This window comes from Cygnus olor, chromosome 2, assembly GCF_009769625.2.
Source record: "Cygnus olor isolate bCygOlo1 chromosome 2, bCygOlo1.pri.v2, whole genome shotgun sequence".
NCBI lineage: Eukaryota > Metazoa > Chordata > Aves > Anseriformes > Anatidae > Cygnus > Cygnus olor.
Window position 1 is genome coordinate 73,611,035 of NC_049170.1, and position 27,850 is coordinate 73,638,884.

Sequence of the window (27,850 nt, forward strand, 5' to 3'; positions counted from 1 at the left end):
GCCATGGTGCTACAGAGGCAGGTGCTCCAATATGCTCTTCAGATACGGGCAGCTTTGCAGCACACCCAGCATCGGGGGCTGGCCTTCAAAAGTACCATGAAAGCTGCTGTGAGCACTGAAAAAAAAAAAACAGCTGGCTGTTTTCTGAGACCCAAAATTTGTAAGAAAAGAATATTTTCTTCTCTGTGTTTAGGCCAATGTATGCGACAATTCATATGTCGTACAGGGAGGAACTGTCTGTCATACAACAAGCAGTGCTAGATTTTTATATATAGATAAAAATAAGTAGTGCAATGAAAAGGTGAGGTGGATTAAAAAATCCTAACATTTATCCTTAGTTCACAAGCATTGCTCTTTGCTTACCTGTATCTTCTAACACTCTTGCTGCATGGTACAGCCATAGTAAAACTTAAATTTTCACTAAGTTCTTTTAAGTAAAATGTGTGACTTGAGAGAAAATGTAAAGGATGTGTGTTTTTGATTTGTTATTCTGCTTCTGCCTAGGAATGTGTGTCAACAGCTACATGAATCATTTTTAATTTCAAGGCCTTGAAATTCACCCTGGGGTCTCCTGTCAGAAAGAAAGGATCTTCAGAGTTAAAAGAAGAAAATATTAAAAACACAGCAACACTGTAGCTGTCATCTGGCAACAGCTGTTAGTTGTATTATTAATCTAAAATGAATCAGAAAAAAAAAAACTTATTGGATTTTGACAATGCAGCCTAATGCAACGCTTCGCGGATGTGGTGGAAAACCCACAATGAACCCTGGGGAGGTTAGAGCACACCAAAACTCTTGCCGGCAAGTTTCTGTTAAAAGGAGGACAAAATTCCTGCAAAGTCAGGAATTGAAAGGAACCACATTCAAAGGAAAGGCATCTATGAGTCCTTCATCTCTTGCATGGTTAATTGATCAAGACAAATAGTCAATACCCTATCCCATTCATTTACTGTTTATTTCAACAGAAGATACGTGATAATGGGTATCTGATGGTCAGTAAAAAAAAATTCTGTCCCTGGATGTTGCTCCTATGAGAAACAAGAAATTAATTGCCCTTCATACCTATAAACAACAACACATCCTGAGATAAACATACAGATGGTAAATATTGTATCACCAGTCTCTTTAAATCTACACCTAAAAGTCACAGCCTAATAATTTATGTTTAAATTCACAATTATTTAAGATTTACTTTTACTTAGGCCTTTCTCTGAAGACAAGCCACTCCAAAAATGTATGTTTCAAACTTTTAAAAAATTATCAGATGTTGACTTCTTGTACAGTCACTTTGTTTCAGCAGTACAGGTTTAAAAAAATCTACTTGGAAGACCTTTATCATGGAAATAATATTTGAAAGAAAAAAATAAATAAATTGTGAAGAGCAGTGGACAGACAGAATTTTACGAGAATGATGAATATTGATGTTATGTCATGAAAAAGCATTTTAAAAACAATGCCAGATCTAACTTATTACACACATACTTTGCATTATTACACACATACATTGCACTTGCTTGTATTTTTCTGACTTACTATGATGTCAGTTGAACAAGGAGATGGCATATCAAAATAAAATAAACACATATACATGCCAATTAAGAAATGAATGCTTTATGTAATTTAAAGCGTAACTTTGTTAAACAAGATTATTGCTAGGTATATTTTCGTAGCATACCATTCTTCAGTTTTTTTTAGTTTAGAAAAAGAATATTTTTCCCATAATTTTTTACCTCATTTCATCTTATGTGATAGTTTAGAGGTGATATTTTAATATTATAAATATATATATAACTAATAAGTCACCATGGCAGTGATTACATAAAATAATTTGCTGATACACCTTAATGCACGATATTATTTTTACTACTTCAGTATACCTTGCAACTGTTGGTTTGCCAGAGCATTCTGAAACTCTTGCAGAACATACTGCACTACACAAATTTGAGATGATCAGCAAAATTTTGGAGTCCTTTATGACATCTATTTCAGAATCAGAAGATGCAACTGCTGACATACATTGTCTACACCACTGAGAATCCCTTGGAGATGGTATTACATCTGATCCAAATTAAATCTATTTAACAAAACAGAGGCTTAGACAAAAATCCAGAATAGACATTATGAGTATAATGTTCAGTTAAAAAAAAAAAGTCTGAGTTTCTTATGCTTGTCTTAGTTTTCTTTTTTTTTCCAAACTACAAAGTAAGCTAGATATTTAGCATAAAGGCAACCATTTGCAAAAAGGCTTCCTCTGTAGAGAACAGAACAATACTGCATTGAAACTTAAATACAAAAGATCAGTGAAACAAACATACCGTACGCTCTTTCAGTGATCCAGTTACTTTTACAGAACATTATGGCTCAAGTGAAAAATCAATTTCACTGCCATATTAACTTTTTGTCAGAACTGATTACAAATGGATTAAAGACAAGACTTGAGAAATGCATTTAAGGGAAAGGACCTGCATTATGTTACTAGTCCTTGCCATTTCACATCGAAGGCAAGAACCTGCAGAAAATCTCATCCTAAAGAGATATACTTCAAGAAGAAATGACTTTGATAAGTCCCTCATTTTATTTTCATCTTCCATTCAAGTGAAGCCTAACTCACATCATGGTTAGATATATACGGAACTGCTGCATGTTCTGCCCAAATACTTTTAGATGCAATCTATTGATCTAAAATGTATTTCTTGAAAGAACAGTTTGTGAGAGAGCAAAACCTCCTTTAATCTACCCTCTTCCCTTAGGACTGTTCTCCTGATGACTATATCTGCTTCTGGGACTGCAGCAGTTTACTGAGTTCCAGGAAGGCTTCAACTCTTAGAGATTCCTTAATACTACAGATGGAATTGATTTCTTCCTTGTAAATATCGTAAGCTTTATCTCACAATACTATGTAACCAAAATACCAAGAGTCTTATGGACCAGTTAAGGAAAAAGGAAGAGGAAAAACATCTTCAGAATATTTTAATACATAATCATAACCACAAACATTATTCATAATATCATGCTTTAATCCTGAAACGTGTACTAAGAGAAAAACAAGATAAAACTACATAGAAAGAAAACAAAAGGCTACCTTGAGGACATAAATGGAATGTTTCTGAGATAAAATTAATGATGTACTCCTCTGTAATGTAATCCTGTACGACTTTCAATGGCAGAATCTCTGCCTATTGTTTAAATTTTCTCATAAGTTATGTACTGGCTGGGAATTTGAAACCCTTTGTTTGCCTGAGGGATGTTCACAGGTTACAAAATGTGAAGTAAAACAGATCTTTGTTGACAGCAATGCTTGCAACATCATGGAAACTTCAGCGGCTGGCAGCTCCCTGGGGCCAGGCATGAGGAGCGTGGGGTGTCCCCGGGTGGGCCAGGCAGGGCCCGCAGGCAGGGTCCATCCAAGCGCCCCACAAGGAACAGGGCACTGGGGGTACCAGCATCTCCCCTGACCTGGCCGAGGCCAGTGCCTTGCTGTGAGCCTGTGGGTGGGCCCAGCTGGGCAGGAGCCATGGCTGGGCAGGGCAGGGCTGTGGGGAGCTGGAGCCCAGCCCTGCTGCGGTCTCAATGGGGCAGGGGCTGGTGGCCCTGGGGCTGCTATGGGGTGTTAGTGCACTCCAGACCATGACAAACAGAATGGCAAGTTTATATGGAAATTTGGAAAGAGCAAATGAAGATAAAAGCTTTGATTTGGTAACATAACTGCCTTTGTCATGTCTTACCCTTAGGGGAAGAATGTCATCTTACCATGTCATTACCATGTCAGACCATGTCATCTTAGCCTTAGGGGAAGGAAAAAAAAAAAAAAAAAAAACACCTTCTATTATCATTTAGTGATTAAATCAAATAAAATATCTGTAAGTAAAGATGTATAAAAAGAAAACAGTACTGAACAGTATCCTGTTCTGGAAGCAAAGATACAGAGTTTCAGGAAATGTAGTTACAGTCTATCCTAACTTTAAATTTACAAATATGATGGCAAATTATAGTGACAATTACAAAACATGAGGAAAAATTGCTGGTTATTATGTTCAGAGTCTACCTGTAATCTTAAGCTTACTGGGCTGCTTCTGTTGCTGCTGATGGGCTTGGCAAAGATGGCAAGGGATGGAGCATGGCAGGGGCTGGAAATGTACTCTGGGACAAGACAAGAAAATATGGGCACCTCATAAGGGAAACCAGGAAATCCTATTGTCAGGCTTTATGTTCCCCCTTAATACAGACACCAACCTTGTGAACAATGCCAATTAGAATACTGACAGGACAAATGCTAACATACAGCTGATAAAGGTCAAATTTCCTAGACAGATCACACTTTTGTTGATGGCCTGTGGAGGTGGTTTCTCTTTCTCTTCCTACTCAGATAAGAATCGAATTATAGATGTATCTCAAATGTCATATTTGCTGTTATCATATATTAAAATGGGGCAAAATTGCTCCATAAATATCTTTTGATTATTATTTTTTTTAAGTAGATGGACAATTGATATGGCGCTGATAAAGTTTCCGTTCATATTTTTGAGGAAGTATCTCAACTGCAGTTCAATCATTTTTGCTGGAAAATATTTCTTGAAAAGCATTGTCTTTATACATAATCTTTGGAAAAGCATCATCTCTACACTAGATTTGCTCTTCTGTAGAGTCTATTGCAAGACAAGATGTTATCAGCTACTTTTATTCAGATTGTAACTGAAAATCCATGCATTGCTCTGAAATACAAAGATTGATAGGAAAACACATATTTATTGATCTAATGTAGATTATGCATAAATTATATTCTGAGAGTAGCTGTGGTTTTAAATCACTCCCACTTTTTAAAAAAGCAGAATGGAGGACCCAAGGAACTACAGACCGGTGAGCCTCACCTCTGTGCCTGGCAAGATCATGGAACAGATCCTCCTGGAAGCAATGTCAAGGCATATGCAAGACAACAAGGTGATCCAAGACAGACAGAACAGCTTTACCAAGGGCAAGTCCTGCCTCACCAATCTGGTGGCATTCTACGATGGAGTGACTGCATCAGTTGGCAAAGGAAGACTGACCAATATCATCTACCTAGACTTCTGCAAGGTCTTTGACACAGTCCCAGATGACAACCTGGTCCCCAAATTGGAGAGAGATGGATTTGATGGATGGACCATTCAGTGGATAAGGAGTTGGCTCGAAGGTCACACCCAGAGAGTGGTGGTCAATGGCTCTATGTCCAAGTGGAGGATGATGACGAGTGGTATACCATAGGGGTTTGTCCTAGGACTGGTATTGTTTAATATCTTTATCAATGACATAAACAGTGGGATGGGACCACCAAGCTGTGTGGTGCAGTTGATACAACAGAAGGAAGGGATGCCATCCAAAGGGACCTGGACAAGCTTGAGAATTGGGCCCACATGAACCTAATAAAGTTCAACAAGTCCAAGTCCAAGGTGCTGCACCTGGGCCAGGACAATCCTGGACATGAGTACAGACTGGGAGAAGAACTCACTGAGAGCAGCCCTGCAGAGAAGGACTTGGGGGTTCTGGTGGACAAAAAGCTCGACATGAACCAGCAATACGCACTTGCAGCCCAGAAAGCCAACTGCATCCTGGGCTGCATCAAAAGAGGAGTAGCCAGCAGGTCAAGGGAAGTGATTGTCCCCCTCTGCTTTGCCCTTGTTAGAATGGGTCCAGAGGAGGGCCACGAAGATGATCAAGGGGCTGGAGCACCTCTCCTGTGAAGACAGGCTGAGAGAGCTGGGGATGTTCAGCCTACAGAAGAGAAAGCTCCAGGGTGACCTCTTTGCAGCCTTTCAGTACCTAAAGAGGACTTACAAAAAAGATGGAGAGTAACTATTTGCTTAATCAGATAATGTCAGGACAAGCAGAAATGGTCTTAAACTAAAAGAGGATAGATTTAGATTAGAGATTAGGAGGAAATTCTTCACTCAGAAGGTGGTGAGGCATTTGAACAGAGAGGTTGTGGATGCCCCATCCCTGGACGTATTCAAGACCAGGCTGGATGGGGCCTTGGCCAACCTGATCTACTGGGTGGCATCCCTGCCTATGGCAGAGGGATTGGATTTAGATGATCTTTGAGGTCCCTTCCAACCCAAGCCATTTTATGATTCTATGATTTGTGTGCATTATAAAAATCACCGTTTATATGCAACTTCTGAAGGCAACAGTATCATCCATCAATTCTATATGCCTAGTTTCCTTTTCACAAGTGTAGCATCATTGGTCTTTCACTGCCTCCAGGTTGAATTAAATGTAATTTCTCAAAATAAGAAACATAAAAATGTGAACTTATTCAAACTAATTGTAAAAGTAATAGCATTATTAACACAATATAATATTAAAAAAAAAAAAAAAAAGAGAGAGAGAGAGAAAGAGAGGGAGAGAGAGGAGAGACAAAAGAAGTTCAGCCATTTAATAAATATGTAACCACTTTGCCTCCAACCACAGATATTTTAGCATTACCAAACTGGCAGCTTCTAGAATAGTACCTCAATATTGCTCCCTCTTGTTTTCATTGCCACTGCAGAATCTCATTGCCACCCTTTAACTTAATTTCTGAAATTATCATCCTCAACAATACCAATACCCACAACAACTTGTGAAAGGGAAAATTGAATTGGAAAAGGGAGTGTGGATCATGAGCAGAGAATAAGGCATCTCAACTTAATGCTTTGTTCTAAATCTTCATTTCAGTCCTCCAGCCAAAAAAATTAAGGAAGAGAAGAAGGAGGGGAAGAAGACTCAATGTCCCAGTAATTCTTTCTTGTAGAAATAGAGATACCACTAGGATGCCATTGTCTAGAAGAAGGACACGTATTAGCACAATTAAAGGCAGTAAAGTCATTGCTTAGTTCCACAGCATTACAGAGCGATCTGTAACGTATTGCTAGCATGTGGACTGGTCCTTGGGCGTAGTCTTTAAAGAGAGTGTAATGCATTAATCTTCTGAGTCAGTCTCCTGATTCTCATCCCAGTTGAGCTAAAAATTACACTACTGTATTTGTGGTTTTAGGATGAAATCTTACTCATTCCTGTTCCCTCAAGTTGAACACAGTCTATCACACATGCAATTTCCACACTTTGTTTGGATGGGATATTAGCTTTCCTTGTTTAAAAACAAAGGAGTAATGGTGCATATTATCTCTTCTGAAAAGTTTGAAGACATGGCGAGAAACACCTGTTCATTACAATTAATCATTTTCTGGCAAAAAAAGACATATAATAGATACTTACAATGGAACTCTTTTCTCACACCAATATCATTACCTTTTGTAATAGATACAGCATAGTATTTTAGACCTTCAGAGGAAAAAAAAAAAAAAAGAAAACAGCAGGCTATTATCCTCAGTATATCTAAAAAGATGTGAATGTCTAGAAATATGGAAAAGCAAGCTTAATAAACATAAACATCAGGGAACCTTTTACAATGGCCCATAGAATATAAAAGCAAAACCTAGCAATGGTGAGCAGATAGCAATTTTACATCTATAAGAAAGACTGTGAGGGATAAAGCAACAGACTCCAGAGTATATGATCGTGTATGTCTCACTGCTTTCACATCAGGACTTTAAACCTGGTCGAACAAACACAGCACTTCATCAGGCATTATATTATTATGTTGAAAGTATAAAGATATACCTGTGTATTTACAAATGAAAGGCTATAAAAAAGTAAAAAAAAAAAAAAAAAAAAAAAAGTGTCTACCAACAAAAGGAACACAGTTGCCACACTGACAATTAGGAGTTACAGAGTTACGGAAGCATGTGTTGATTCCTCATTTTTTTCCTTTTCTTTTTGTTTGGGGGGGAAGTATAACTGGTGGTTGAGAACACATGCACATACTAGTTGTTTGGAACAGTGAATGACAAAAGTCACAAGCACAGAAACAACAGCTGAACTACCAAGGATGAGTTTCTTCCTGATTTCTGAAATAAATCTCCAATACATGGTCAGTCTCCTAGGACAGGGAAAACAAGGTTACAACATTCGGCAATCTTTTTGCCCTTGCTTTTAGGGCTCTTTTCCTTCCTTTTTAACTATGTGATTGATGTTGGAAGAAAGAGTGGTGGTAGACAGTGGTAACCCATAAAGAAAGTGCAGAGGCAGAACACTGGTACTGCTGTTATGAGCTGAAGAGGGATCAATATCCTCTGCTCCTCAAACCCTTGCTCTAGCAGGCAGACCACAAAATCTCCTTGGGGCAGATCTCTTCTTAGTACTCTTTACTTAAAATCCAAATCCAAACGACATTACAATATTTATATTACTCTCTGCTGTGAGGTGGCAGATGACACTCTCAAGCAAGTGTTCATGACAGTATTTTTAGATGGAGTATTTATTTCTGTCCCTTCGGGAATGAAGAAGTGTATTGTACAGTACCTGACAGAATTAGAAGAAAGAAGTAAGACTCCTATTTTGATCCTGAAATTCCTGTGATTTTCTTGACAACAAATGGTAGGCTTTGGCAAGAATATATGCTAGAGACGTAATTTCTATTACAACATTTCAGAAATTCCTTGGAGGAAAATAAACACATGAACACTTGAGCATGAAATACGGTTCTTCCAACTTCAAGATAAAAAGTACAGTATACATGCACAAAAACAAATTCATTTTAAAGTTAATTACACACATTTAGCAAGATATATAGCTAATAAAAGGAACTCAGATTTCAGTGATTCTCCACTGTGACCTCATCTTGATACTAAGTAGGAACCAATCACATTTAATTAAACTGGAGTCTCTACTAACAACTATAAAAAAAATGGTTTGCAATGCAAGTTCAAGTGAGATTTTGAAGTTTCTCTGTAGATATCTACTCACCTAACAAACAGAATGTGTACTAGCAAAATTTTATGATTAATGCAATTGCCCTTTCCGTTTTTTTATAAAATTTATTTACTGTGCAACAACACTTTAAGAGCCCATGCGTAAAAACTGTGATAGAAGAGGTTAAGTTTACTTTCAGACCACTATAGGAACTTGGGCATTAGCTGCTATCTTAGGAGTTTGTGGAGTTAGGGAAACATCATGAAATACTCCTTTACAGCATAGGCATTCAGTTTATGTAAGGTACTAATGGCCATAAGGCCATTAAAATAATATTGGAGATTCTCAGCATGAAGCAAAGAGATTGCTAAACACAGGACTCTCCAGTTTCAGTTAGCACTCTAATATGTACCAACTTGCATATCAGCAGGGCATCATTAACCCCAATAAACATGTTTATTTTAAACAGATGTCACCAAGACAGATATTTCAACCAAAAGGAGGTTTTTTTTGTTGTTTTTATGTCAGAAATAGGGATGCTTCTTCAAGTAAGCTGCACAATTTGATTTCTGAAACAATTTTACTACCTAATACGGTTTTCTCTGTACAGCAGAGACACTGAGTCATGAAGTGCCTTAAGATTACTCCAGTTAGCACAGTAGATTCTTAAATGGAATACCACAACAGACTATTCTACTAAAGCATAAAAAGAGCACTCTTCCTTATTGCACTGGAAAGTCTAAGGAATTCCTCCAATGTAAGATATTATCTTTAAATGAAGAAATGAGGCAGATGTTAATCCACTAAATCCAGAGTTATTACCTCAGTATTCATTTTAGTGTATTTCATCAATTAACAATGTTGTGTTCTAAGTATTTGTATTTATTTATCAGTATCAAAACTATGAATAATTTTATAGATTATCAATAGTTTTTTCTTGTTTCCCAAAATGAATGTGTGTACACTTGCACACTTTAAATTATTCTCTACAGATTATAATGCCACCAGATATTCCAGTCCCACGTGAACTCTGCCAAGAACTTTACAAATGAATAAGAAGAACAGTTACAGTTGAAAATGAAAGTCCAGAATTTCAAGGTTTGCTCTGTATTTGGAGGCATCTGTCGACCCACTGACTATATTACCCGTCGTGTGCTCTCAGCCAAGAACCAAACTAGAGAAGTAGTGAATGGGTCATTTCTTATAGGCATGTTTGAAGCCATTATTCATATTATTGTGAAGACAGAAAGCAGAGGGAGGTTGACACTCTTCTCACACTTCATAATTAGTCCATAATTATTCAATTCAAAGGGAAACATGTTTCTCTCCCACCACACCAACGCCTACAAACAAAACAAATAAAAACTACAAGCCCTAGAGCCGATCACCTGAAAACCTAATGATTCTTAGGAGCTGCCACAACTGGAAGCCTGATGGAGGTAAGGCTGCTGCTACTCCCTGATTTTAATCTATGATTAAGAAGCAGCAGTGGGGCAGAGTGTGTCCTCCCAACAGGCACACACACACACACACGCCAAACATACACACAGCGGGTGGCACACAGACAGAAACACTCAACACCGAAACACAAGTGGGATGAACAACCTCATCCTGTTTCCTTCTCTGCCTACTCAGGATGAAGACCTGTTTAACTGGAAATACACACACGTGCTCAACCAGATCCCACACAGCCTCAGACACCCCATTAACCCAGTAAGTGGTACCTGGATCCCAGTCTCCCCACCCACTGGCATAGGACATACCCAGGCAAAGAGGCCCCCTCAGTCAACACGCAGACCTTACAGTCACTCTGGTAGCTGGTCTGGACCTCTTGGCCCCTCCAACAACCAACTCTTGAACCCTCTGGTCTCTCCAGCATCTGGCCCAGACTTTGGGCCACGTGGATATCTAGAACCCAAGCTACTTACCCTACTTGCTGGTCAGTCTAGCTTGATGCTCAGCAGTGACAGCAAACTGACATAAACACCTATGTAATATGCACATGCTCTGCACTCTCCGCTTGCTGGCACCACGGACACATGGGCCCCTCTGACCCATCTGTCCAGCTCCCGTTGCTGGCATTTAAACCTCCACACATACATGCACAGAGACAGAAAGTCCCTTCACCCAGGAAAATTGTTAGAAAGAGAGCATAATAACATACAGGACAGACTGCACTGATCAAGCACAGAGTACAAACAGACAACGGTACTGAGCAGGAGCCTGTTTACACACGACCGGTCCCCTTTATCCCCTTATGCCATTATTTTCCCTTGCTTTTTCCTCCCTAATCTGTCTCAGCCCGTCCATTTCTCTGCCTGTGGTCCTTCTTCTAAACATTCCAGAATAAGTCTAGCGCAATACCATGATGCTCTTCCCTGCATCCCATAACATGTCCTACACCCTGTACGTAGTAGCTCCCTCAGCCTCTCCTGTTGACTCCTCATGATGGGTTTCACCCCTGGACCATGGGGCTAAGGCTCAGCCCAGTATTGATTCCCCAGATGGGGAATTACCTGGGAGTTGCTCCCCGTGTGCTGCATCTCTGCGCTCCTTTGGGTGTGCGGAAACAAGCCTTTTATCAGATAAGCCAACAATGATGTTCTTTTGCCAACAACACAGCTTTTTTACTTTAAAGTTAGTAATCTGGAGGTGGCCAAGTATTATGTTTTAGATGCATGAATTCTCAAATATCCACCCTATTTAAGCCATTTTAAACCAAGCTAATAAAAATCTATAATTTTTAAGTCTTTGAATAGTAAGTTGTTCAGAACCAATCTCAAGAAGCACTAAATTAGAGGCAGAAAACTTCTTAAGATTAGCATTTACACTACAGCTATGAACAGCTTAATGTCTGTATCTGATAGCTCCAAGAAGCTTTACTAATAGCTACAAGAGATCCTTAGACTTCTCAAAAGTTACATTCGATCACAAATGTTGAAACCTTTCCCATTCTCTCTTTTTCCTTGCTATGGCCCTCCTTTCTTGTAAAGGAAGCTTGTGAGTGTCACTGTAAATTCAGAAAATTTTCAGAGAAAACATAATTAAGAGGGAATTGAACAATTCAAACCATTAGAAAAATAGGTCACAGAAATGCTTGCAGATTCAGAAGTGATGCTTTTAGAAAATGAGTGTTTTAAAACCCAGAAATTCAACATGAAATTTCATAGTGAAACACTCTATTATTCAAGATTTTCCAATAATTTCCAATATTCTACTTCCCATTTTTTCACACCAAATTAAATTAACTGCTATTCTGGAATTACAAAAAGACAAATCAAAAAGCTTACTCCATTTTTTTTTCACTGTTTCACCACCTACTTACCTCATAAGGTACTTATTCCTTCCCCATATAAGCATTCTAATAGAATAAGGAATCAAAAATATTTTCATATTCTGTACACATATTAAAAACAATTTAAGTTCATAGATGTTATTAAATCCCTGTCAAAGCCTAGGGCTTTGGGAGTGAAAATATACTTCCATCTGCTTTCTTTATAACAGACACAAATAGATACAGATATAACAATATTACTTTCTTTTGTTATATAGACCTGGTACTGAAAACACCCGTTATGGTTCTTCACTAAGTAACAGCTCCAGACTACAAGTTCCATACCATTATCAAAATAAAAAATATAGGCCATTGCCTCAGAGTGACAAAACAGAAGTAGAAATGTAGGCCAGGGTTGTATTTCTAAATAAAACAAAGGCAAAGAGGGCTTAAGCACTGTACCACTGATTTACTCTCCCTCTTAATTGTCAACATGTACCCCAGAATGCTTTTAACCTATGCCAGCTAGCAGTCTCCCAGGCTGTACCCACACATAGCCAGGTAAGGTGTGTGCCAGTGGTCACTCCCAGTACATGGCATGATCAGGACTGCATCAGGTTTGCCTCCAAGCAGTTTATACAGTCCTTCAACACTACTTTGTCAGGCTTTGCACTCTTAGGCCTTCCTAACATGTTCAAAAATTCGTAGAATAATTTAGGTTGATAAAGACATCTAGGGGTCATCTAGTCCAGCCTCCTATTCAAAGGAGGTGTGGTCTCAAAGCCAGCTCAGGTGGTAAAGACATTTCTCTTCTACTGAAGCAAGTGCATGCCTCCAAAATCCACAAAGATTAACATACGCGAGCAACGACACTTAAATGTAAAAACATTACAATGAAAACTATTATACTACACTTACTTCACTTCAGCACAATTTAAAATTCATTTTCTTCCATACGGTAAGTGTAGGGACCACGACAGATACATAAACATAAAGAATTTCATTCTTTCCCCTCAGTATTAAAGGTTTGATATGGAAAGGGAAAATAGTTCAAATGAAAAGAAAAACTTTTGTTAAGTTTTATTTCCTCAATATTAAGGACTATAAATACATACTTAAAAAAGTGCCATCTTATTAATAATTAAGATAACGGTCTTCATAAAATCCAGAAATATTAACTACAAGTCCTAAAAGAGGTTTCTTCTCTCTTTAAAGAAACTGATTTTGATTCCTTCTACATAAGTTACACTTCTTGGAAAAGAGGAGATGGTGACGCATAGAGTTTAAGCATAAATATTTTAGCTCATTCTACTTCTTGAATCGGAGAACACGATTTCAGCAAAATGGCAAAACAGCAGTTTTATAAATATGAGAATTATATTAATTTATTATGTTGAAGCACACATTCAATAATCCTCCTAAGCCTATCCTTCAGGCAAAACAAAGCATTTAAAATCATGTATTAGGCACACTTGAGTCACTTCCTAAACAGAGGTTTGAAAATATGAAAAAGTGCTATTCCACTTTGGCTGAATGGCTCACATCATGGCATGATGCAGAATTAATCTAGTACACAGTTGGCTCCTTTTAGTTCTCAGTAAAACAGCAACTCTGAAATTTCATAGTGTTAAAGCCAAAAGAAGGACATAAAAAGGAATAATAAAAAAAAAAAAATCCACTCACCTGCCTATTTTGTATATTGGATTCCACCTACCAGACTCAGTTAACTGCAACATATTAACCAAATCATACTGATAGGAATATAAAATACCCACCTGTTTTAGGGTCAACAGAGAAATATGGCTGTCCCTGAAGAATACTGTATACTACTCTGGCACTGTTTCCATATGTAGGGTCATCTGCATCTGTGGCTGTCACCTGTAGAACAGACGTACCTGAATATATAGGAAAATAGAAGTTAATTGATAATATATACAATTTTATGGCAACTTTTATTTAGGCAATTCCATTTTTATAGAATATTCTCAGATGCATTTCTGAAACTTCTGTAGTCCTCCTGTTCTAAAATTGAGAGATCAACGATGTCCTCTCTGTATTATTATCCCATCATATTTTTAAGGAAAAGCATCTATAATCATCTGAAAAAAAAATAAAAAAATCTTTCTCTCTCTATACTTAAAACTAACCAAATTACATATATGTAAACATATATAGTAACTATACAGAAGACATATTTGTGCATGTTCCCACATACAGACCCCAAATATGGATATTACCTAGACTTCTGAACAACTCATATTTGTAGATTTCAGGATTATCATTCACACTACAAATTACTGTTGAAGTTCATATTTAAAATAATTTCCAAAAATGCCCCCAAAAATAAAAGATACAAAAGGAATCAAAAAATCAGAAAGTATCAAAGATCTGGAAATCAAATAACTGCATGAGTGTTGATGGATTTCCAATGATGAATCCAGTATTAAAAAAAAAAAAAAAAAAAAAAAAAAAAAGATGAGTTCAAAATACAAGTACTTGTATGCTGCTAACAAATACTATTAGAAAAATAAAAACACAAAATCACAATTTCTAACAGATCGCTAAGTGGGATAACTTATCAACTTATCAGTTACATGTTGTAGAACATAAAATGCAGAAGTATTGCAGAGATAGAATGAAGATAAGTGATTTTTAATTTGCTACACTTTTCAAGACATTAGATGATGAATCTTTCTGGCCCAACACTCTTTACTCAGAGAGTGGTGAGGCACTGGAACAAGTTGCCCAGAGAAGCAGTGGATGCCCCATCCCTGGATGCGTTCAAGACCAGGTTGGATGGGGCTTTGAGCAACCTGATCCAGTGGGAGGTGTCCCATGATGGGGGCAGAGTGTGTGGTGGTGGTGGAATGAGATGGTTTTTGAGGTTCCTTCGAACCCAAACCACTCTATGATTCTATGATTCTAACATTTCACATAAGAAACCAGTAAATGAAAGATTGGAAAGTTAATAAAGGTTCAGTATTCATCCCATGTGTTTATCCTTATACAGATACTGCTTTCAACAGACTCCTTTGGCCCAATGTTAAAACAGAAGAAAATAACAGCACAGGTTGCTCCCCTGTTATTCTGAAAGTGGCTTCTCAGCTAAATTAGCCACTGAGGAGTGTTCAATTTTGCATTTCAGTTCTGAGTAGAAGTATGCTTTGGACTTGAATTGTCTGATCTTTGCCACTCATTGTACTTTGATTTGCCTCATGGAAGAGTTTTGGAGCATCACAACTAGATTCCTTTGGATGAAACTAAACTAGATGTGCTCTAGCAGACCATCTCTTTTACTCTGACTGCAGAGGCATTTGGTTTCAGAGACCAGACCAGAGCTAGTCTTCCCAACACTAGTGTCCCAAAAGACTTCCCAGAAGACTCTCCAAACGCTTACAGTAGAGATATTGGATCCAAGTTAAACAGTTCCAGCTGTTTAACTTCATAGGTCAGTTTCCATTGCACAGAACTATCTGTTTATATAACGTAAAATATTTTTTAAGTTAATTCCCAGAGCACACTGGGAAAAGAAATACTTAAAATCATTAGGTCTCACTTTGAGTATAGCAAAGCAACCACATAAATTTTTGCAGATACAGATTTTTCACTCTTTCAAAAAGTATTCATTCATTTGTGCCATACTAACTTGGGCACAGAAAGATCCTTTTTGTATTTCTGCTGTAGATCTAGTTAAAGGTACAGCAAACATGTCTGCATACTTAAATATACTGTCTTGTGGTCTCTGAAATAGCCTAAATGCACAGTCTCATAGTTATATATATTCATACAGCAATCTAAGGATACCTTGATGAATTAGAAAACTTGAATACTGTAATAAAGTCAAGCTGGCACTAGTGTGCTATTTAGAGCTATTCAGGAGTTAATGCTAAAACTGACTAAATCATCAAGTAAAACAAATACAAATTAAAGTTAGGGTAATTTTCTTATAATGTTCTTGGAAGCTATTCAGCCATATTGATTTGCTATCTCAACTTAGCACAGGAGTTCGTGCGAGCAATAACAGGTCACTTCAAATAACAGAAAATCAGTTCTTTTCACCCTATTCTACAGCTTATTTAAATACTGTGAGGATGTCTTTCTGCAGCTCAGTTGTTGTATTAAGTGGTGAATTTCTGTCCACAGTAATTTGTTGCTTTAGTGTTATTTATGGCTTGTTATTTTATGTTGGAATCTTGTGGAATCTTTAAAGATTAACAGGTTACTGATTGATTTTATTATTTTTAATCAAAAACACCAAAAAATACTTATCCAACAGGTACAGGTACAGTCACCTATCAGTTTTTGTTACTAGAGCACCTGGCAACTTTTATACCTTTTTATAGAGAGATTTTCCTGCTTCCAGAAACAACAGTCACTGCAGCTGCCTACTCTTCCTACAGGTTGTGTTCCCATTTGTTCTTTTTCCCAGAATTCTAGAAATTCAAGGTAGGCTTTGGAATGTTTGAACAGGTTCTATTTCACAGAAAGAAAATACATGAAATAGTAAGATTTCACGGTACTATCATTCTTCAGAGACTTTATTCTCTCCTCTCCTTATTTAAAAAAAAATAGGGGATTGAATCTGAGTGCTTGCTCATTGGTGTAGGACAAAGAAACAGGGCTAAAGAATGGAGATATCTCATATAAGCAGCTGACAGGTCATTTTAGCACAAATGGAATGCCATTATACCTTAAAATCCTCCACAGTGAGTTTTTAATATATTTTGTACGTCTCTCCTAGGAAACACCTTACAATAGTAATTTGATACTGAATAGTGGAAAAGCGTTCTCTTTTCTTCTGAAAGAACACATTAGATGCACAAGTTTTAACTCACCTCCACCACTAACACCACCTCTCAAGCTCTCACATTCAGTGCAACGGAGCAAATCAGGCACTTAACATTTTCACTGTATTCTGCAAGCAGTTCACTGTATTATCACAGAATCATAGAATGGCTTGGGTTGGAAGGGACCTCAAAGATCATCTAAATCTAACCCCTCTGCCATAGGCAGGGATGCCACCCACTAGATCAGGTTGGCCAAGGCCCCATCCAGCCTGGCCTTGAACACCTCCAGAGATGAAGCATCCACAACTTCTCTGGACAACCTGTTCCTGTTCCTCACTACCCTTACAGTGAAGAATTTCCTCCTAATGTCTAGTCTAAATCTATCCTCTTTTAGTTTAAGACCATTCCCCCTTCTCTTGTCTAGTTGAGTAAAGAGTCCTTCTCCATCTTTTTTATAAGTCCCCTTTAGGTACTGAAAGGCCGCAATGGGGTCTCCCCGGAGCCTTTTCTTCTCCAGGCTGAACAACCCCAACTCCCTCTGCCTTTCTTCATAAGTGAGGTGCTCCAGGCCCCTGATCATTTTTGTATCCCTCTTCTGGACCCGCTCTAACAGGTCCACATCTTTCTTGTGCTGGGGGCCCCAAACCTTTACACACGCACTCCAATATGCAAATATGCTCAGCATCTTGTAGGATATACCCATACTGGCCTTTTGCCTAACTGTTGTCTGATTTGCTAAGCACAGAGAAAACCTAGCTTGTGGAAACTGGGGGTTAGAATGCCTTGCTAGAAAAAGAAAAGTATAAAGTGTATCTTTTCCTTTCAAATACTCCTTCAAAGTTAGCATCACTCCGTTCACCAAAATGACATAAAAATCATGATTCCAAATGTATTTGCCCTATTCAGATACAGTACTGATTTTTGCTGTTGAGCTCTATGTAATGAAGATTTTAGATGGAAAAGTATACAGTGCAGCTGCTATGCTGTCTTTAATGTTAAACATTCAGAAGAAAATAACGTAATACTCGGCACCCGGCCTGGTGACCACAGACGGGTCCTTATCTCTAAGGGGAAAACGGATCCTAGCCCAGGAGCTGGCAGGGCTCGTTGAGAGGGCTTTAAACTAGGTAAGAAGGGGGACGGGGCTGAAATTAGGCTTGTTGGAGCTGTACCAGGGGGAACAATGGCAAAGCTGGGGAAGAAGGCAATGGCCCAACTGAAGTGCATCTACACTAATGCACGCAGCATGGGTAACAAACAAGAGGAGCTGGAAGCCATCGTGCAGCAGGAAGGCTATGACTTGGTCGCCATCATGGAAACGTGGTGGGACCACTCTCATGACTGGAGTGCTGCAATGTCTGGCTATAGGCTCTTCAGAAGGGACAGGCAGCACAGAAGGTGGGGTGGTGTGGCTCTCTATATTAGAGAGTGTTTTGATGTTGAGGAACTTGAGGCTGGGAATGATAAGGTTGAGTCTCTATGGGTTAGGATCAGAGGGAAGGCCAATAAGGCAAGCATCCTGGTGGGGGTCTGTTATAGACCACCGAACCAGGATGAGGAGATAGATGAGGAGTTCGACAGGCAGCTGGCAGAAGCCGCGAAATCGTCAGCGCTTGTTCTCGTGGGGGACTTCAACTTCCCAGACATATCCTGGAAGCACAACACAGCCCAGAGAAAGCAGTCTAGGAGGTTTCTGGAGAGCATGGAAGATAGCTTCCTGACTAAGCTGGTTAGTGAGCCTACCAGGGGAGGTGCCCCGCTAGACCTTCTGTTCACAGTGACGGACTGGTGGGAGATGTGGTGGTCGAGAGCTGTCTTGGGCAGAGTGACCACAAAATGGTTCAGTTTTCTATTCTTGGCGAAGTCAGGAAGGGGACCAGTAAAACCGCTGTCTTGGACTTCCGGAGGGCTGACTTTGAGCTGTTCAGGACACTGGTTGGCAGAGTCCCTTGGGAGGAGGTTCTGAAGGGCAGAGGAGTGCAGGAAGGCTGGGCACTCTTCAAGAAGGAAATCTTAATGGCTCAGGAGCGGTCTGTCCCCACGTGCCCAAAGACGAGCCGGCGTGGAAGAAGACTGGCCTGGCTGAACAGAGAGTTGTGGCTCGAGCTTAGGAGAAAAAGGAGGGTTTATAATCGTTGGAAAAGAGGGCAGGCTACTCAAGAGGACTATAAGGATGTTGCGAGGCTGTGCAGGGACAAAATTAGAAAGGCCAAAGCTCATCTGGAGCTCAAACTGGCTACTGCCGTTAAAGATAACAAAAAAAGTTTCTACAAATACATCAACACAAAAAGGAGGACTAAGGAGAATCTCCATCCTTTACTGGATGCGGGGGGAAACTTAGTTACAAAAGATGAGGAAAAGGCTGAGGTACTCAATGCCTTCTTTGCCTCAGTCTTTAGTGGCAAGACCAGTTGTTCTCTGGATACCCGGTACCCTGAGCTGGTGGAAGGGGATAGGGAACAGGATGTGGCCCTCATAATCCACGAGGAAATGGTTGGCAACCTGCCACAGCACTTGGATGTACACAAGTCGATGGGGCCGGATGGGATCCACCCGAGGGTACTGAGTGAACTAGCAGAGGAGCTGGCCAAGCCGCTTTCCATCATTTATTGGCAGTCCTGGCTATCAGGAGAGGTCCCAGTCGACTGGCGGCTAGCAAATGTGACGCCCATCTACAAGAAGGGCCGGAAGGTAGACCCGGGGAACTATAGGCCTGTTAGTTTGACCTCAGTGGCAGGGAAGCTCATGGAGCAGATTATCTTGAGTGTCATCACGCGGCACTTGCAGGGCAACCAAGCAATCAGGCCCAGTCAGCATGGGTTTATGAAAGGCAGGTCCTGCTTGACGAACCTGATCTCCTTCTATGACAAAGTGACGCACTTGGTGGATGAGGGGAAGGCTGTGGATGTGATCTACCTTGACTTCAGTAAGGCTTTTGACACCGTTTCCCACAACATTCTCCTCAAGAAACTGGCTGCTCTTGGCTTGGACTGGTGTACGCTTCGTTGGGTTAAAAACTGGCTGGATGGCCGGGCCCAAAGAGTTGTGGTGAATGGAGCCACATCCAGTTGGAGGCCGGTTACTAGTGGAGTCCCCCAGGGCTCAGTGCTGGGGCCAGTCCTCTTTAATATCTTTATCGATGACCTGGATGAGGGGATCGAGTGCACCCTCAGTAAGTTTGCAGATGACACCAAGTTAGGTGCGTGTGTCGATCTGCTCGAGGGTAGGAAGGTTCTGCAGGAGGATCTGGATAGGCTGGACCGATGGGCTGAGGTCAACTGTATGAAGTTCAACAAGGCCAAGTGCCGGGTCCTGCACCTGGGGTGCAACAACCCCAAGCAGCGCTACAGGCTGGGAGATGAGTGGTTGGAAAGCCGCCTGGCAGAGAAGGACCTGGGAGTATTGGTTGATAGTTGGCTGAATATGAGCCAGCAGTGTGCTCAGGTGGCCAAGAAGGCCAACAGCATCCTGGCTTGTATCAGAAACAGTGTGGCCAGCAGGTCTAGGGAGGTGATTGTCCCCCTGTACTCGGCTCTGGTGAGGAGGACACCTCGAGGACTGTGTTCAGTTTTGGGCCCCTTGCTACAAGAAGGACATGGAGGTGCTCAAGAGAGTCCAGAGAAGGGCAACGAAGCTGGTGTGGGGTCTGGAGAACAAGTCTTACGAGGAGGGGCTGAGGGAGCTGGGGTTGTTCAGCCTGGAGAAGAGGAGGCTCAGGGGAGACCTAATCGCTCTCTACAGGTACCTTAAAGGAGGCTGTAGAGAGGTGGGGGTTGGTCTATTCCCCCACGTGCCTGGTGACAGGACGAGGGGGAATGGGCTAAAGTTGCGCCAGGGGAGGTTTAGGTTGGATATTAGGAAGAACTTCTTTACTGAAAGGGTTGTTAGGCATTGGAATAGGCTGCCCAGGGAAGTGGTTGAGTCACCATCCCTGGAGGTCTTTAAAAGACGTTTAGATGTAGTCCTTAGTGATATGGTTTAGTGGAGGTTTTGTTAGTGTTAGGACAGAGGTTGGACTAGATGATCTTGGAGGTCTCTTCCAACCTAGACGATTCTGTGATTCTGTAATACAAAAAAAAAAAAAAAAAGCATCTAATTTCCCTGGAGAACTCAGGATAGATCCGAACATTGGACCCAGAGGCATACCTTCCACACTTTTTTCACTAACCTACTGCGAAAGTGCCTGTCAAGGAAAACTCAAAATTTTGCTATGAAAGCATTTTGACACTCCACTTAGGCAATATAAAAGACTTTTTTCCCCAAAGTGGAGGCTCTGCTTATTCAGAGTACCACTACCATTCCACATGATTTCCCTCTACAGTTTGGAGATTACATATTGGGAATTCTGTTTTCTTAGCTAATGCTTTATGCTGTAAAATATGTCTGTATGCTCTGAAAACCACTCTGTAAGTTTTGCCGTTTGTCTGTTATCAAGAATAAGGATCATTCCACCTGGGAAATCAAACTGTAGTTTTATTTCAAAATCTCTTTTGTTTTTATTTTTTTAATATGTTTACAATAAAAAATGTTTAAAGTCATATATCAAAGAAAAGCTGAAGGGAAATACTCCAATCCATCTCTCAGAAGACAAATTTTTAATGTTTAATGAGGCAGTTGAATAAAGCATGTCTGTTGAGAATGCAAATCTGTATGCATGACTTTCTGCAGTTTGCTCTACTGTTAAAATCTCAAATGGATCAATATTGAAAAAGTAAAAGAAGTGAAAATAAGGTGAAGTTTAATGAACACGGGGATTTCCTGCCTAACTAAACTAATTCCTAAACTAGTCTTAAAGCAGAAACAAGTAAACATAACACGTTTTAGCTTCATTCTACATTAGAAAATAGAGATTTCACCAGAAAATGAACACTTGGAGTCCAGTGACTGATTCAAGACCTCACTGTAAAAAATATTTTGTCAGCTATCTTTCTTAGAAGAAAATATCAAAAAAACACAGAAAGATAAATAAGAACTTCTCATACAAATCATATTTATGAACATCATGAATAATGTCTTCCAGATTATCTGAAATTATGGCTACCTTACGTTACTTGGAATTATGGGAAGAAGTTCAGAAAAGTCCAGTGGTTTTATTAATTTTCTAAGTAGGATGCATTGGAAACACACTTCTAATGCATGACCAACACTACAAAAGCTAATATGCAATATTTCATTCATTTTTAAGCTATATAGAAATGAGCAGATATGAAAGGCATTTACAGATTGAAATCTATTTCCTTTTACATTTAGGTAATCATTACTCTTTCAAAAACCTTAACAGAGCACAGTCATAGCTCTCAATTAGATTTTTACATGGCAGAAGAAATCATTACAGATATAAACATTGGATCTTCAGCCAGCCTTTAAGAAAGAGGTTCAATGAAGGCAAGGAATAGGTAGCTTTTTTTCAGCTCTTTCAGCATAGGACATAGAGCTTAATTATGTTCAGTCTGTGCAACTGTGAAGACTGTGATCTAATATTCGGAAACAGTTTAACAAAACTTGACTGTACTTTCTTCTCAGTGGCTTAAAAATGAAAAACCTTAAAGGTCCTACAGTTATTAGAAGTAGACCAAGAAAATAATAGAGAAATGTACAACTTGTGGGAAAAATACCAGCTAACTTCTTGAGGACAGACATGAACCTCATGCTGAAACTAAGCAGTATAACAGAGATAAAAAATACCACCTGCCACTTGGGAAAAATGCTGTTACACAGAACGTAACATTTCAAGTTCTTTAAAAGACCATGTAAAAAAGTGGATTTTTTTTTTTAAGGCAGTGACTATTCCCAAGGCATTCATAAAATAACAAGAAGTTGAGTTATGTATAGACTCTACAGCTAAATGTTAAAACCCATGCTAATTACAGAACAACTAAAAATGGCATAGGAATCTATTATTTTACATAAATAATTATTTCACAAAAATAATATATCCTATGGAAGCCCTAACAGAATTAGTCTTTCTGAGACTGCAGGCAAAAACATGCTTTCAGTATGCAACAAACACCAAAAATCAGTAAATAGAAAAGAATGATTACAAATTTGAAATGAAAATATGATGTATGCCTACAGCAGAATGCCTGTACGGCAGGATATGAAAGCTCAGTCTTATTCATACCACAAGAAAGCTTTCTGGAATGGATAGTTTAATGATTTACCTCAGGTATAACCAGTAAAATATTTCATTTATAAAACACACATTACTACACATTAATGCTCTACCTTATCATTAAAACTTCCTTGGTTTATCTTAATCCACTCTGATTTATCACCCAAAATGCCATCCCAGACTAACTATTAGAATTTTTCTTTGGAAAAAGGTAATACCAAGATTCAGACTACTACAGAAATATGACTAATACCTATATAAGAATGCTATTTTTTGAGAAGACAGAGAGAGAGAGAGAGAGAGAGAGAACTATAAATAGAATGAACAAGTAGAAAAAAAATTATATTTGCTGCTCTTGACTTTGAGAATAGCATTGATTTCCTTTCCACTGTCTCTCCTCCTATCCAGGAAATAGGAAGGAAATAATTAATTAAAATGGTTTTCTTAACAGACAAGGACAAAGGAAACTTAAGAAAGGGGAAGACTACGTTACACTTTTATTGGAGACAGTTGATAAAGGAAATTAATTCTACATCATGACACTCTGTGGTGTGACAAGACACAAATGCAATAAGAGCTAATTTAGATATTACTGAAATGAACTGCAACTCTAACAGCAAAGTTTCGTGCCACAGCAAATTATCAAAGACAACAGAAAAGTCTTCCTACATGTCCCCAGTATTCTTACTAGCAGCTCTATCCCCTCACTGTACAACTTCCTGTGAAGGTAATATTGCGTAAATAACTCTGGCATTATGACATTATGCACACAAATACTGCCCTTCTGTCCTTTCATACACTTCTCTTGGAAATGGTATTTGCAATACTATATCTAGATTGTTAAAATAGGGAATTCTACATTAAAAGCATATCCTGCAATGTGCACCAGCATCACTGTGTAGATACAAATGGAGACCTACATATTTATTGCTCTGAGAAGCAAAAGACGAGATCAAGGAAGTCAGAATTAGAGAGGAAGCTATGGTTTCAGAGCACATTGACCAAATAGCTGACACAAGTAATTTAAAAGAATGAAAATATATTTGGTCAATAATCTGAAAATATTTATTAGCTAGATACTGACCAAACAAGATTGTTAATAAATATCATTCTTCTGGTAAAGACTCAGAAGAGTTTAGTAAACATATTAATGAGGGAGGAGGGGGAAATAAGAATTACAAGCAAAGACAAGGTGGCAATTCCCAGTTTGGAGCAGACAAAAAAAAGGTAACTTCTAAAACTGAATGAACAAATAAAATATATTAGCTGCTCTTGACTTTGAGTATAACATTGATTTCCACAAACAGTGAAGGAAATAATTAATTAAAATGGTCTTCTTTAAAGACAAAGGAAACTTAAGAAAGGGGAAAACAGAAGGAAACACACTGGTGAAAGAAGAAAATTCATAAAAGGGAAGTTGAAATCTACTATGGGAACTATGGGAGCTACTATGAAAGAAGATGAGGGAAGCAAATAAAAGGAGACCAAATAAAGCTGTTTCTCCTTTCATGCATTCTTCTTGTAAGAGGGACTGTAGGAAGAAAAAGCTTAGAATTATTCCTGGCTGGAAAGAGACATCTGAAACAGCGCACACTGTGGGAGAACTCAGGAAGAGAGGAGACGACTGGAAAGGGAGAAAGGTGCTGCAAGTAACTTTGAAGAATAAAGTATTAGACTAAGAAAATTATGATGCAGAGGGAGAGATTTTTTGGAACATCATATATAGAGGACATTTTATGAAGAAAATCAAAGAATTGCTCCCACATTTCAGGGAAGTGGCAGTGACAGAAAGAATAAAGAAGCAGTAATAAAATCAGGAAGAAAGAGAAGGGAAATTTTTAACATACTTTTAGTACATGATATTTAGTGAGCTTGAGTCCATTCAATACACTCTGATTTTACATGTTATATAGAAAAGAATATTTATTCTCTAATTTATTTTATCTCTGTCCAAAATTAATGCCACTTAGGTCAACAAAGAATCCACTAATATAAAACCCAGTCTGTTTCCAAACTGTCACAACTCTGAACTCCATGGTTTAGGAAAAAGATTTAATATATTTTGGTCTTTCCAGGACTGGAATGTTTATTACATATTTGCAAATATTTCATATGCCACAGTTCACTTGTATATGCAAGAAAAGAACTGTAGATGAGGAATTTACTAGTTTTACTACGCATACCTGTAATGAAGGTTGTGATTTTGACCTGCTTAGTTTCTCCACACTAATTAGCTCTTTGTACACTGTGAAACTGGGCTGTTTTCATGCAGAAATTAAAATCCCCTCATTACATAGCCACATATGTCTGAGCTCAGCATAATTATGTCAGGTGGTACCAGAGAAGATCAATCAAATGCAAATTCCCAATTTAAATTAATTTCACTTATATGCACTTGGAAAGTTCCACAAGGTACCCTCTCAACCAAAGTAACATTAACAAAATATTGCATATGAATCTCAAGTCTGGAACAAAACACTTCTGTTATTTTCAGATCTACTCATATGAGCCATCATTGCCATTCAGAGAGATCAAATGATTGTGAAGCATTAAGATTCAGTTGACAGTAGTCATTCATTTTCAAATGTATGACCAATATTGTTATAAGAGTTTAGTAACTACATGTATTTTGATATTTTTCGCTTTTGACTTTATAATTCTGCTCTGCAGAAGTTTATAGCCTGTTACATGCTTATTCAACAAACAGCAAGGAGAGAAGAACAAATCATCCATTATATATATATATGTATTCAGTTGCGACATTTGGACACATTTTGGACTTAGAGCTAGCTTCTTAGACGGAGTGTGTAGACATTTTGGGGGGGAGTGTGTGTTCATGAGGTAACTATCTGTACTGTCCATTCCTTAATAAATACAGTAGACTGTCTTTTTTTCAGTAGACTGCATTTTTTTTTTCACAAAGACCAGGCATAATATTTAAGCTTTCTTTAGAAGTATCTAGCACAAAAGTCGTATTTGCATCTGTCTATCTTAAATTAGTTATATATGTTTTACATTGATAGCAAAGTTATAAACTAATTTCAACAGAAGAGAAGCAAGAAAATAAAGAAAACTGATAGTATAATGCAGCACCTCAAAGAATATCTGAACTACATTTCTAACAGGGAAAAAAACAAAGATCAGTACTTATTTTGCATTTCAGTTCACTTTATAGAAACTTAACAGATGTAAAGAAACATATGAGATCATCATCTAGAATAACGTAGAAAACTACTGTTCCTTTGTATTTGGTTAATTTTGTAGACATAAGAGATCGAAATAAAGAGTGTAGTTGAATGAGGATATATAAATATATCTTGATTCCAGATTGAAAATTACAGTTTGTCTAGGAGTGCTGTGGAACGACATCTCTTAAACCACCCAAGAATAAGAGTGACTCTCCTCTACAGTAAGCATGTATGTGTGTACTGTTTTCTTCATTTGAAAGTTCCCTAGTAACATACAAGGTTGCATTTGATGTCTTCTTATCATCTCTCCTCAAATGTAATATTCTTTTGCATACAGTCAATAATACAACAAAGTGGCATAACTTTGTGAAACTTCATGTGGCATTTTCTCTTGTTAAAAGATTGCTGAATAGAACAATTTGTTTTCCTTACCCATTTCAGACATCTCTGGCACAGTAACAATGTATGGTCCATCTGTAAATTTTGGTGCATTGTCGTTGATATCCTGTACTTTGATAATAAATTCAGATTCAGGCTCGAGTGGCTTGTTTGTCCGTCTGTCAATAGCTTGGGCATGAAGCACATAGTGTGTCTTCTGCTCTCGATCTAGGCTTTTGGTTGAATGGATGTCTCCCGTCGTGTCATCAATAATAAATATAGTTCCCGCCCCTTCTCCAGTAAGAATGTATTTGACTGATCCATCACCTTTGTCAGAATTGGAGTGCAGCTGTAGAATATATACACATAAAATCATATAAAATGACTTACTACATTTCATAAAAGGTTATTTCACAAAAGATACAAAAATTATGATATTACTGTTAACATTATTCTGCCTAGTTTGTAACCTTCTCAACTCTTGCTGTAATTTCTCATGCACTATTAATGTCAAGACAATCATTTTGCTCAAGGTCATTTCTGCCCCAGCATAACTCATTTTTTATTTGAAGTTCCTGGGCTTCTATATCCATTCTAGAAAACTTCCCTGAATCAAAAATATTTTGGCAAATGGAATGGGTTTTATTTATTTTGGTTTGGTTTTAGTTCTTCAAGTTGTTATCTTACAGCACTCATTGCTAGAAACTCGGCCTTGAGCACTAAGCCTAAAGCAGTCACTCTGAGGATTAAGTTTGCTCCAATGATTGTAACTCAGTCCAATCACCTATGTTATCTTCTATGGCCCCAAGGACAGCATCGCTTACTACAAACAGAAACTGTGTAATGTGGCACAGACAGATGTCCGTCCAGGATTTCTTCACCCCTTTACAAAACACAGCCATTTCTTCTCTCTCCCTCTCTCTCTCTCTTTTTTTTTCTTTTTTTAATTACAAAGTCTCCTAATTTTCTTACAATTTAAATTATTTATAATGAAATAATGAACTTCGATTGATATTTCTGCCATTTTCATTGTTCCTAATACATACTTTGTGCTACAAAATATATGTAACATATATTATACCACTTTGTGAGTAGAACAAAGCTTAAAATTTCTTGGGAAAAAGGAAAAAAAATAAAGAAAAAAGAAAAAAAAAAACTGGAAAAGTCCCTAAGTACCCTGGTGTATTAACAGATCATACAAAACAGCCATCCATCCTGTCTCAGTGCTCTCACTTGACTCTAATAAACTACCCACTTAGATTTAAAATGAACACATGTTCTCTAGGAGGGAAGGATGATTTTTTTGCTAGACTGAGAAGCTCTGTGCTTGTATTTAAAACTGCTT

The 27,850-nt window shown here is 38.4% G+C and overlaps 1 protein-coding gene across 10 annotated transcripts in view; it reads right to left on the reverse strand.

Annotated features, from left to right (window-relative positions):
- CDH18 (cadherin 18) overlaps positions 1-27,850 on the reverse strand; it is a 548,781-nt gene that overhangs the window by 116,653 nt on the left and 404,278 nt on the right. For all 10 annotated transcript variants that reach the window (XM_040548564.1, XM_040548563.1, XM_040548562.1 and 7 more), the window contains 2 exons: positions 26,560-26,854; positions 13,816-13,935 (listed from right to left, as the gene is read on the reverse strand). In XM_040548564.1, the coding sequence (XP_040404498.1) occupies positions 13,816-13,935; positions 26,560-26,854 (415 nt within the window). The remainder of the gene's footprint in view (positions 1-13,815; positions 13,936-26,559; positions 26,855-27,850) is intronic.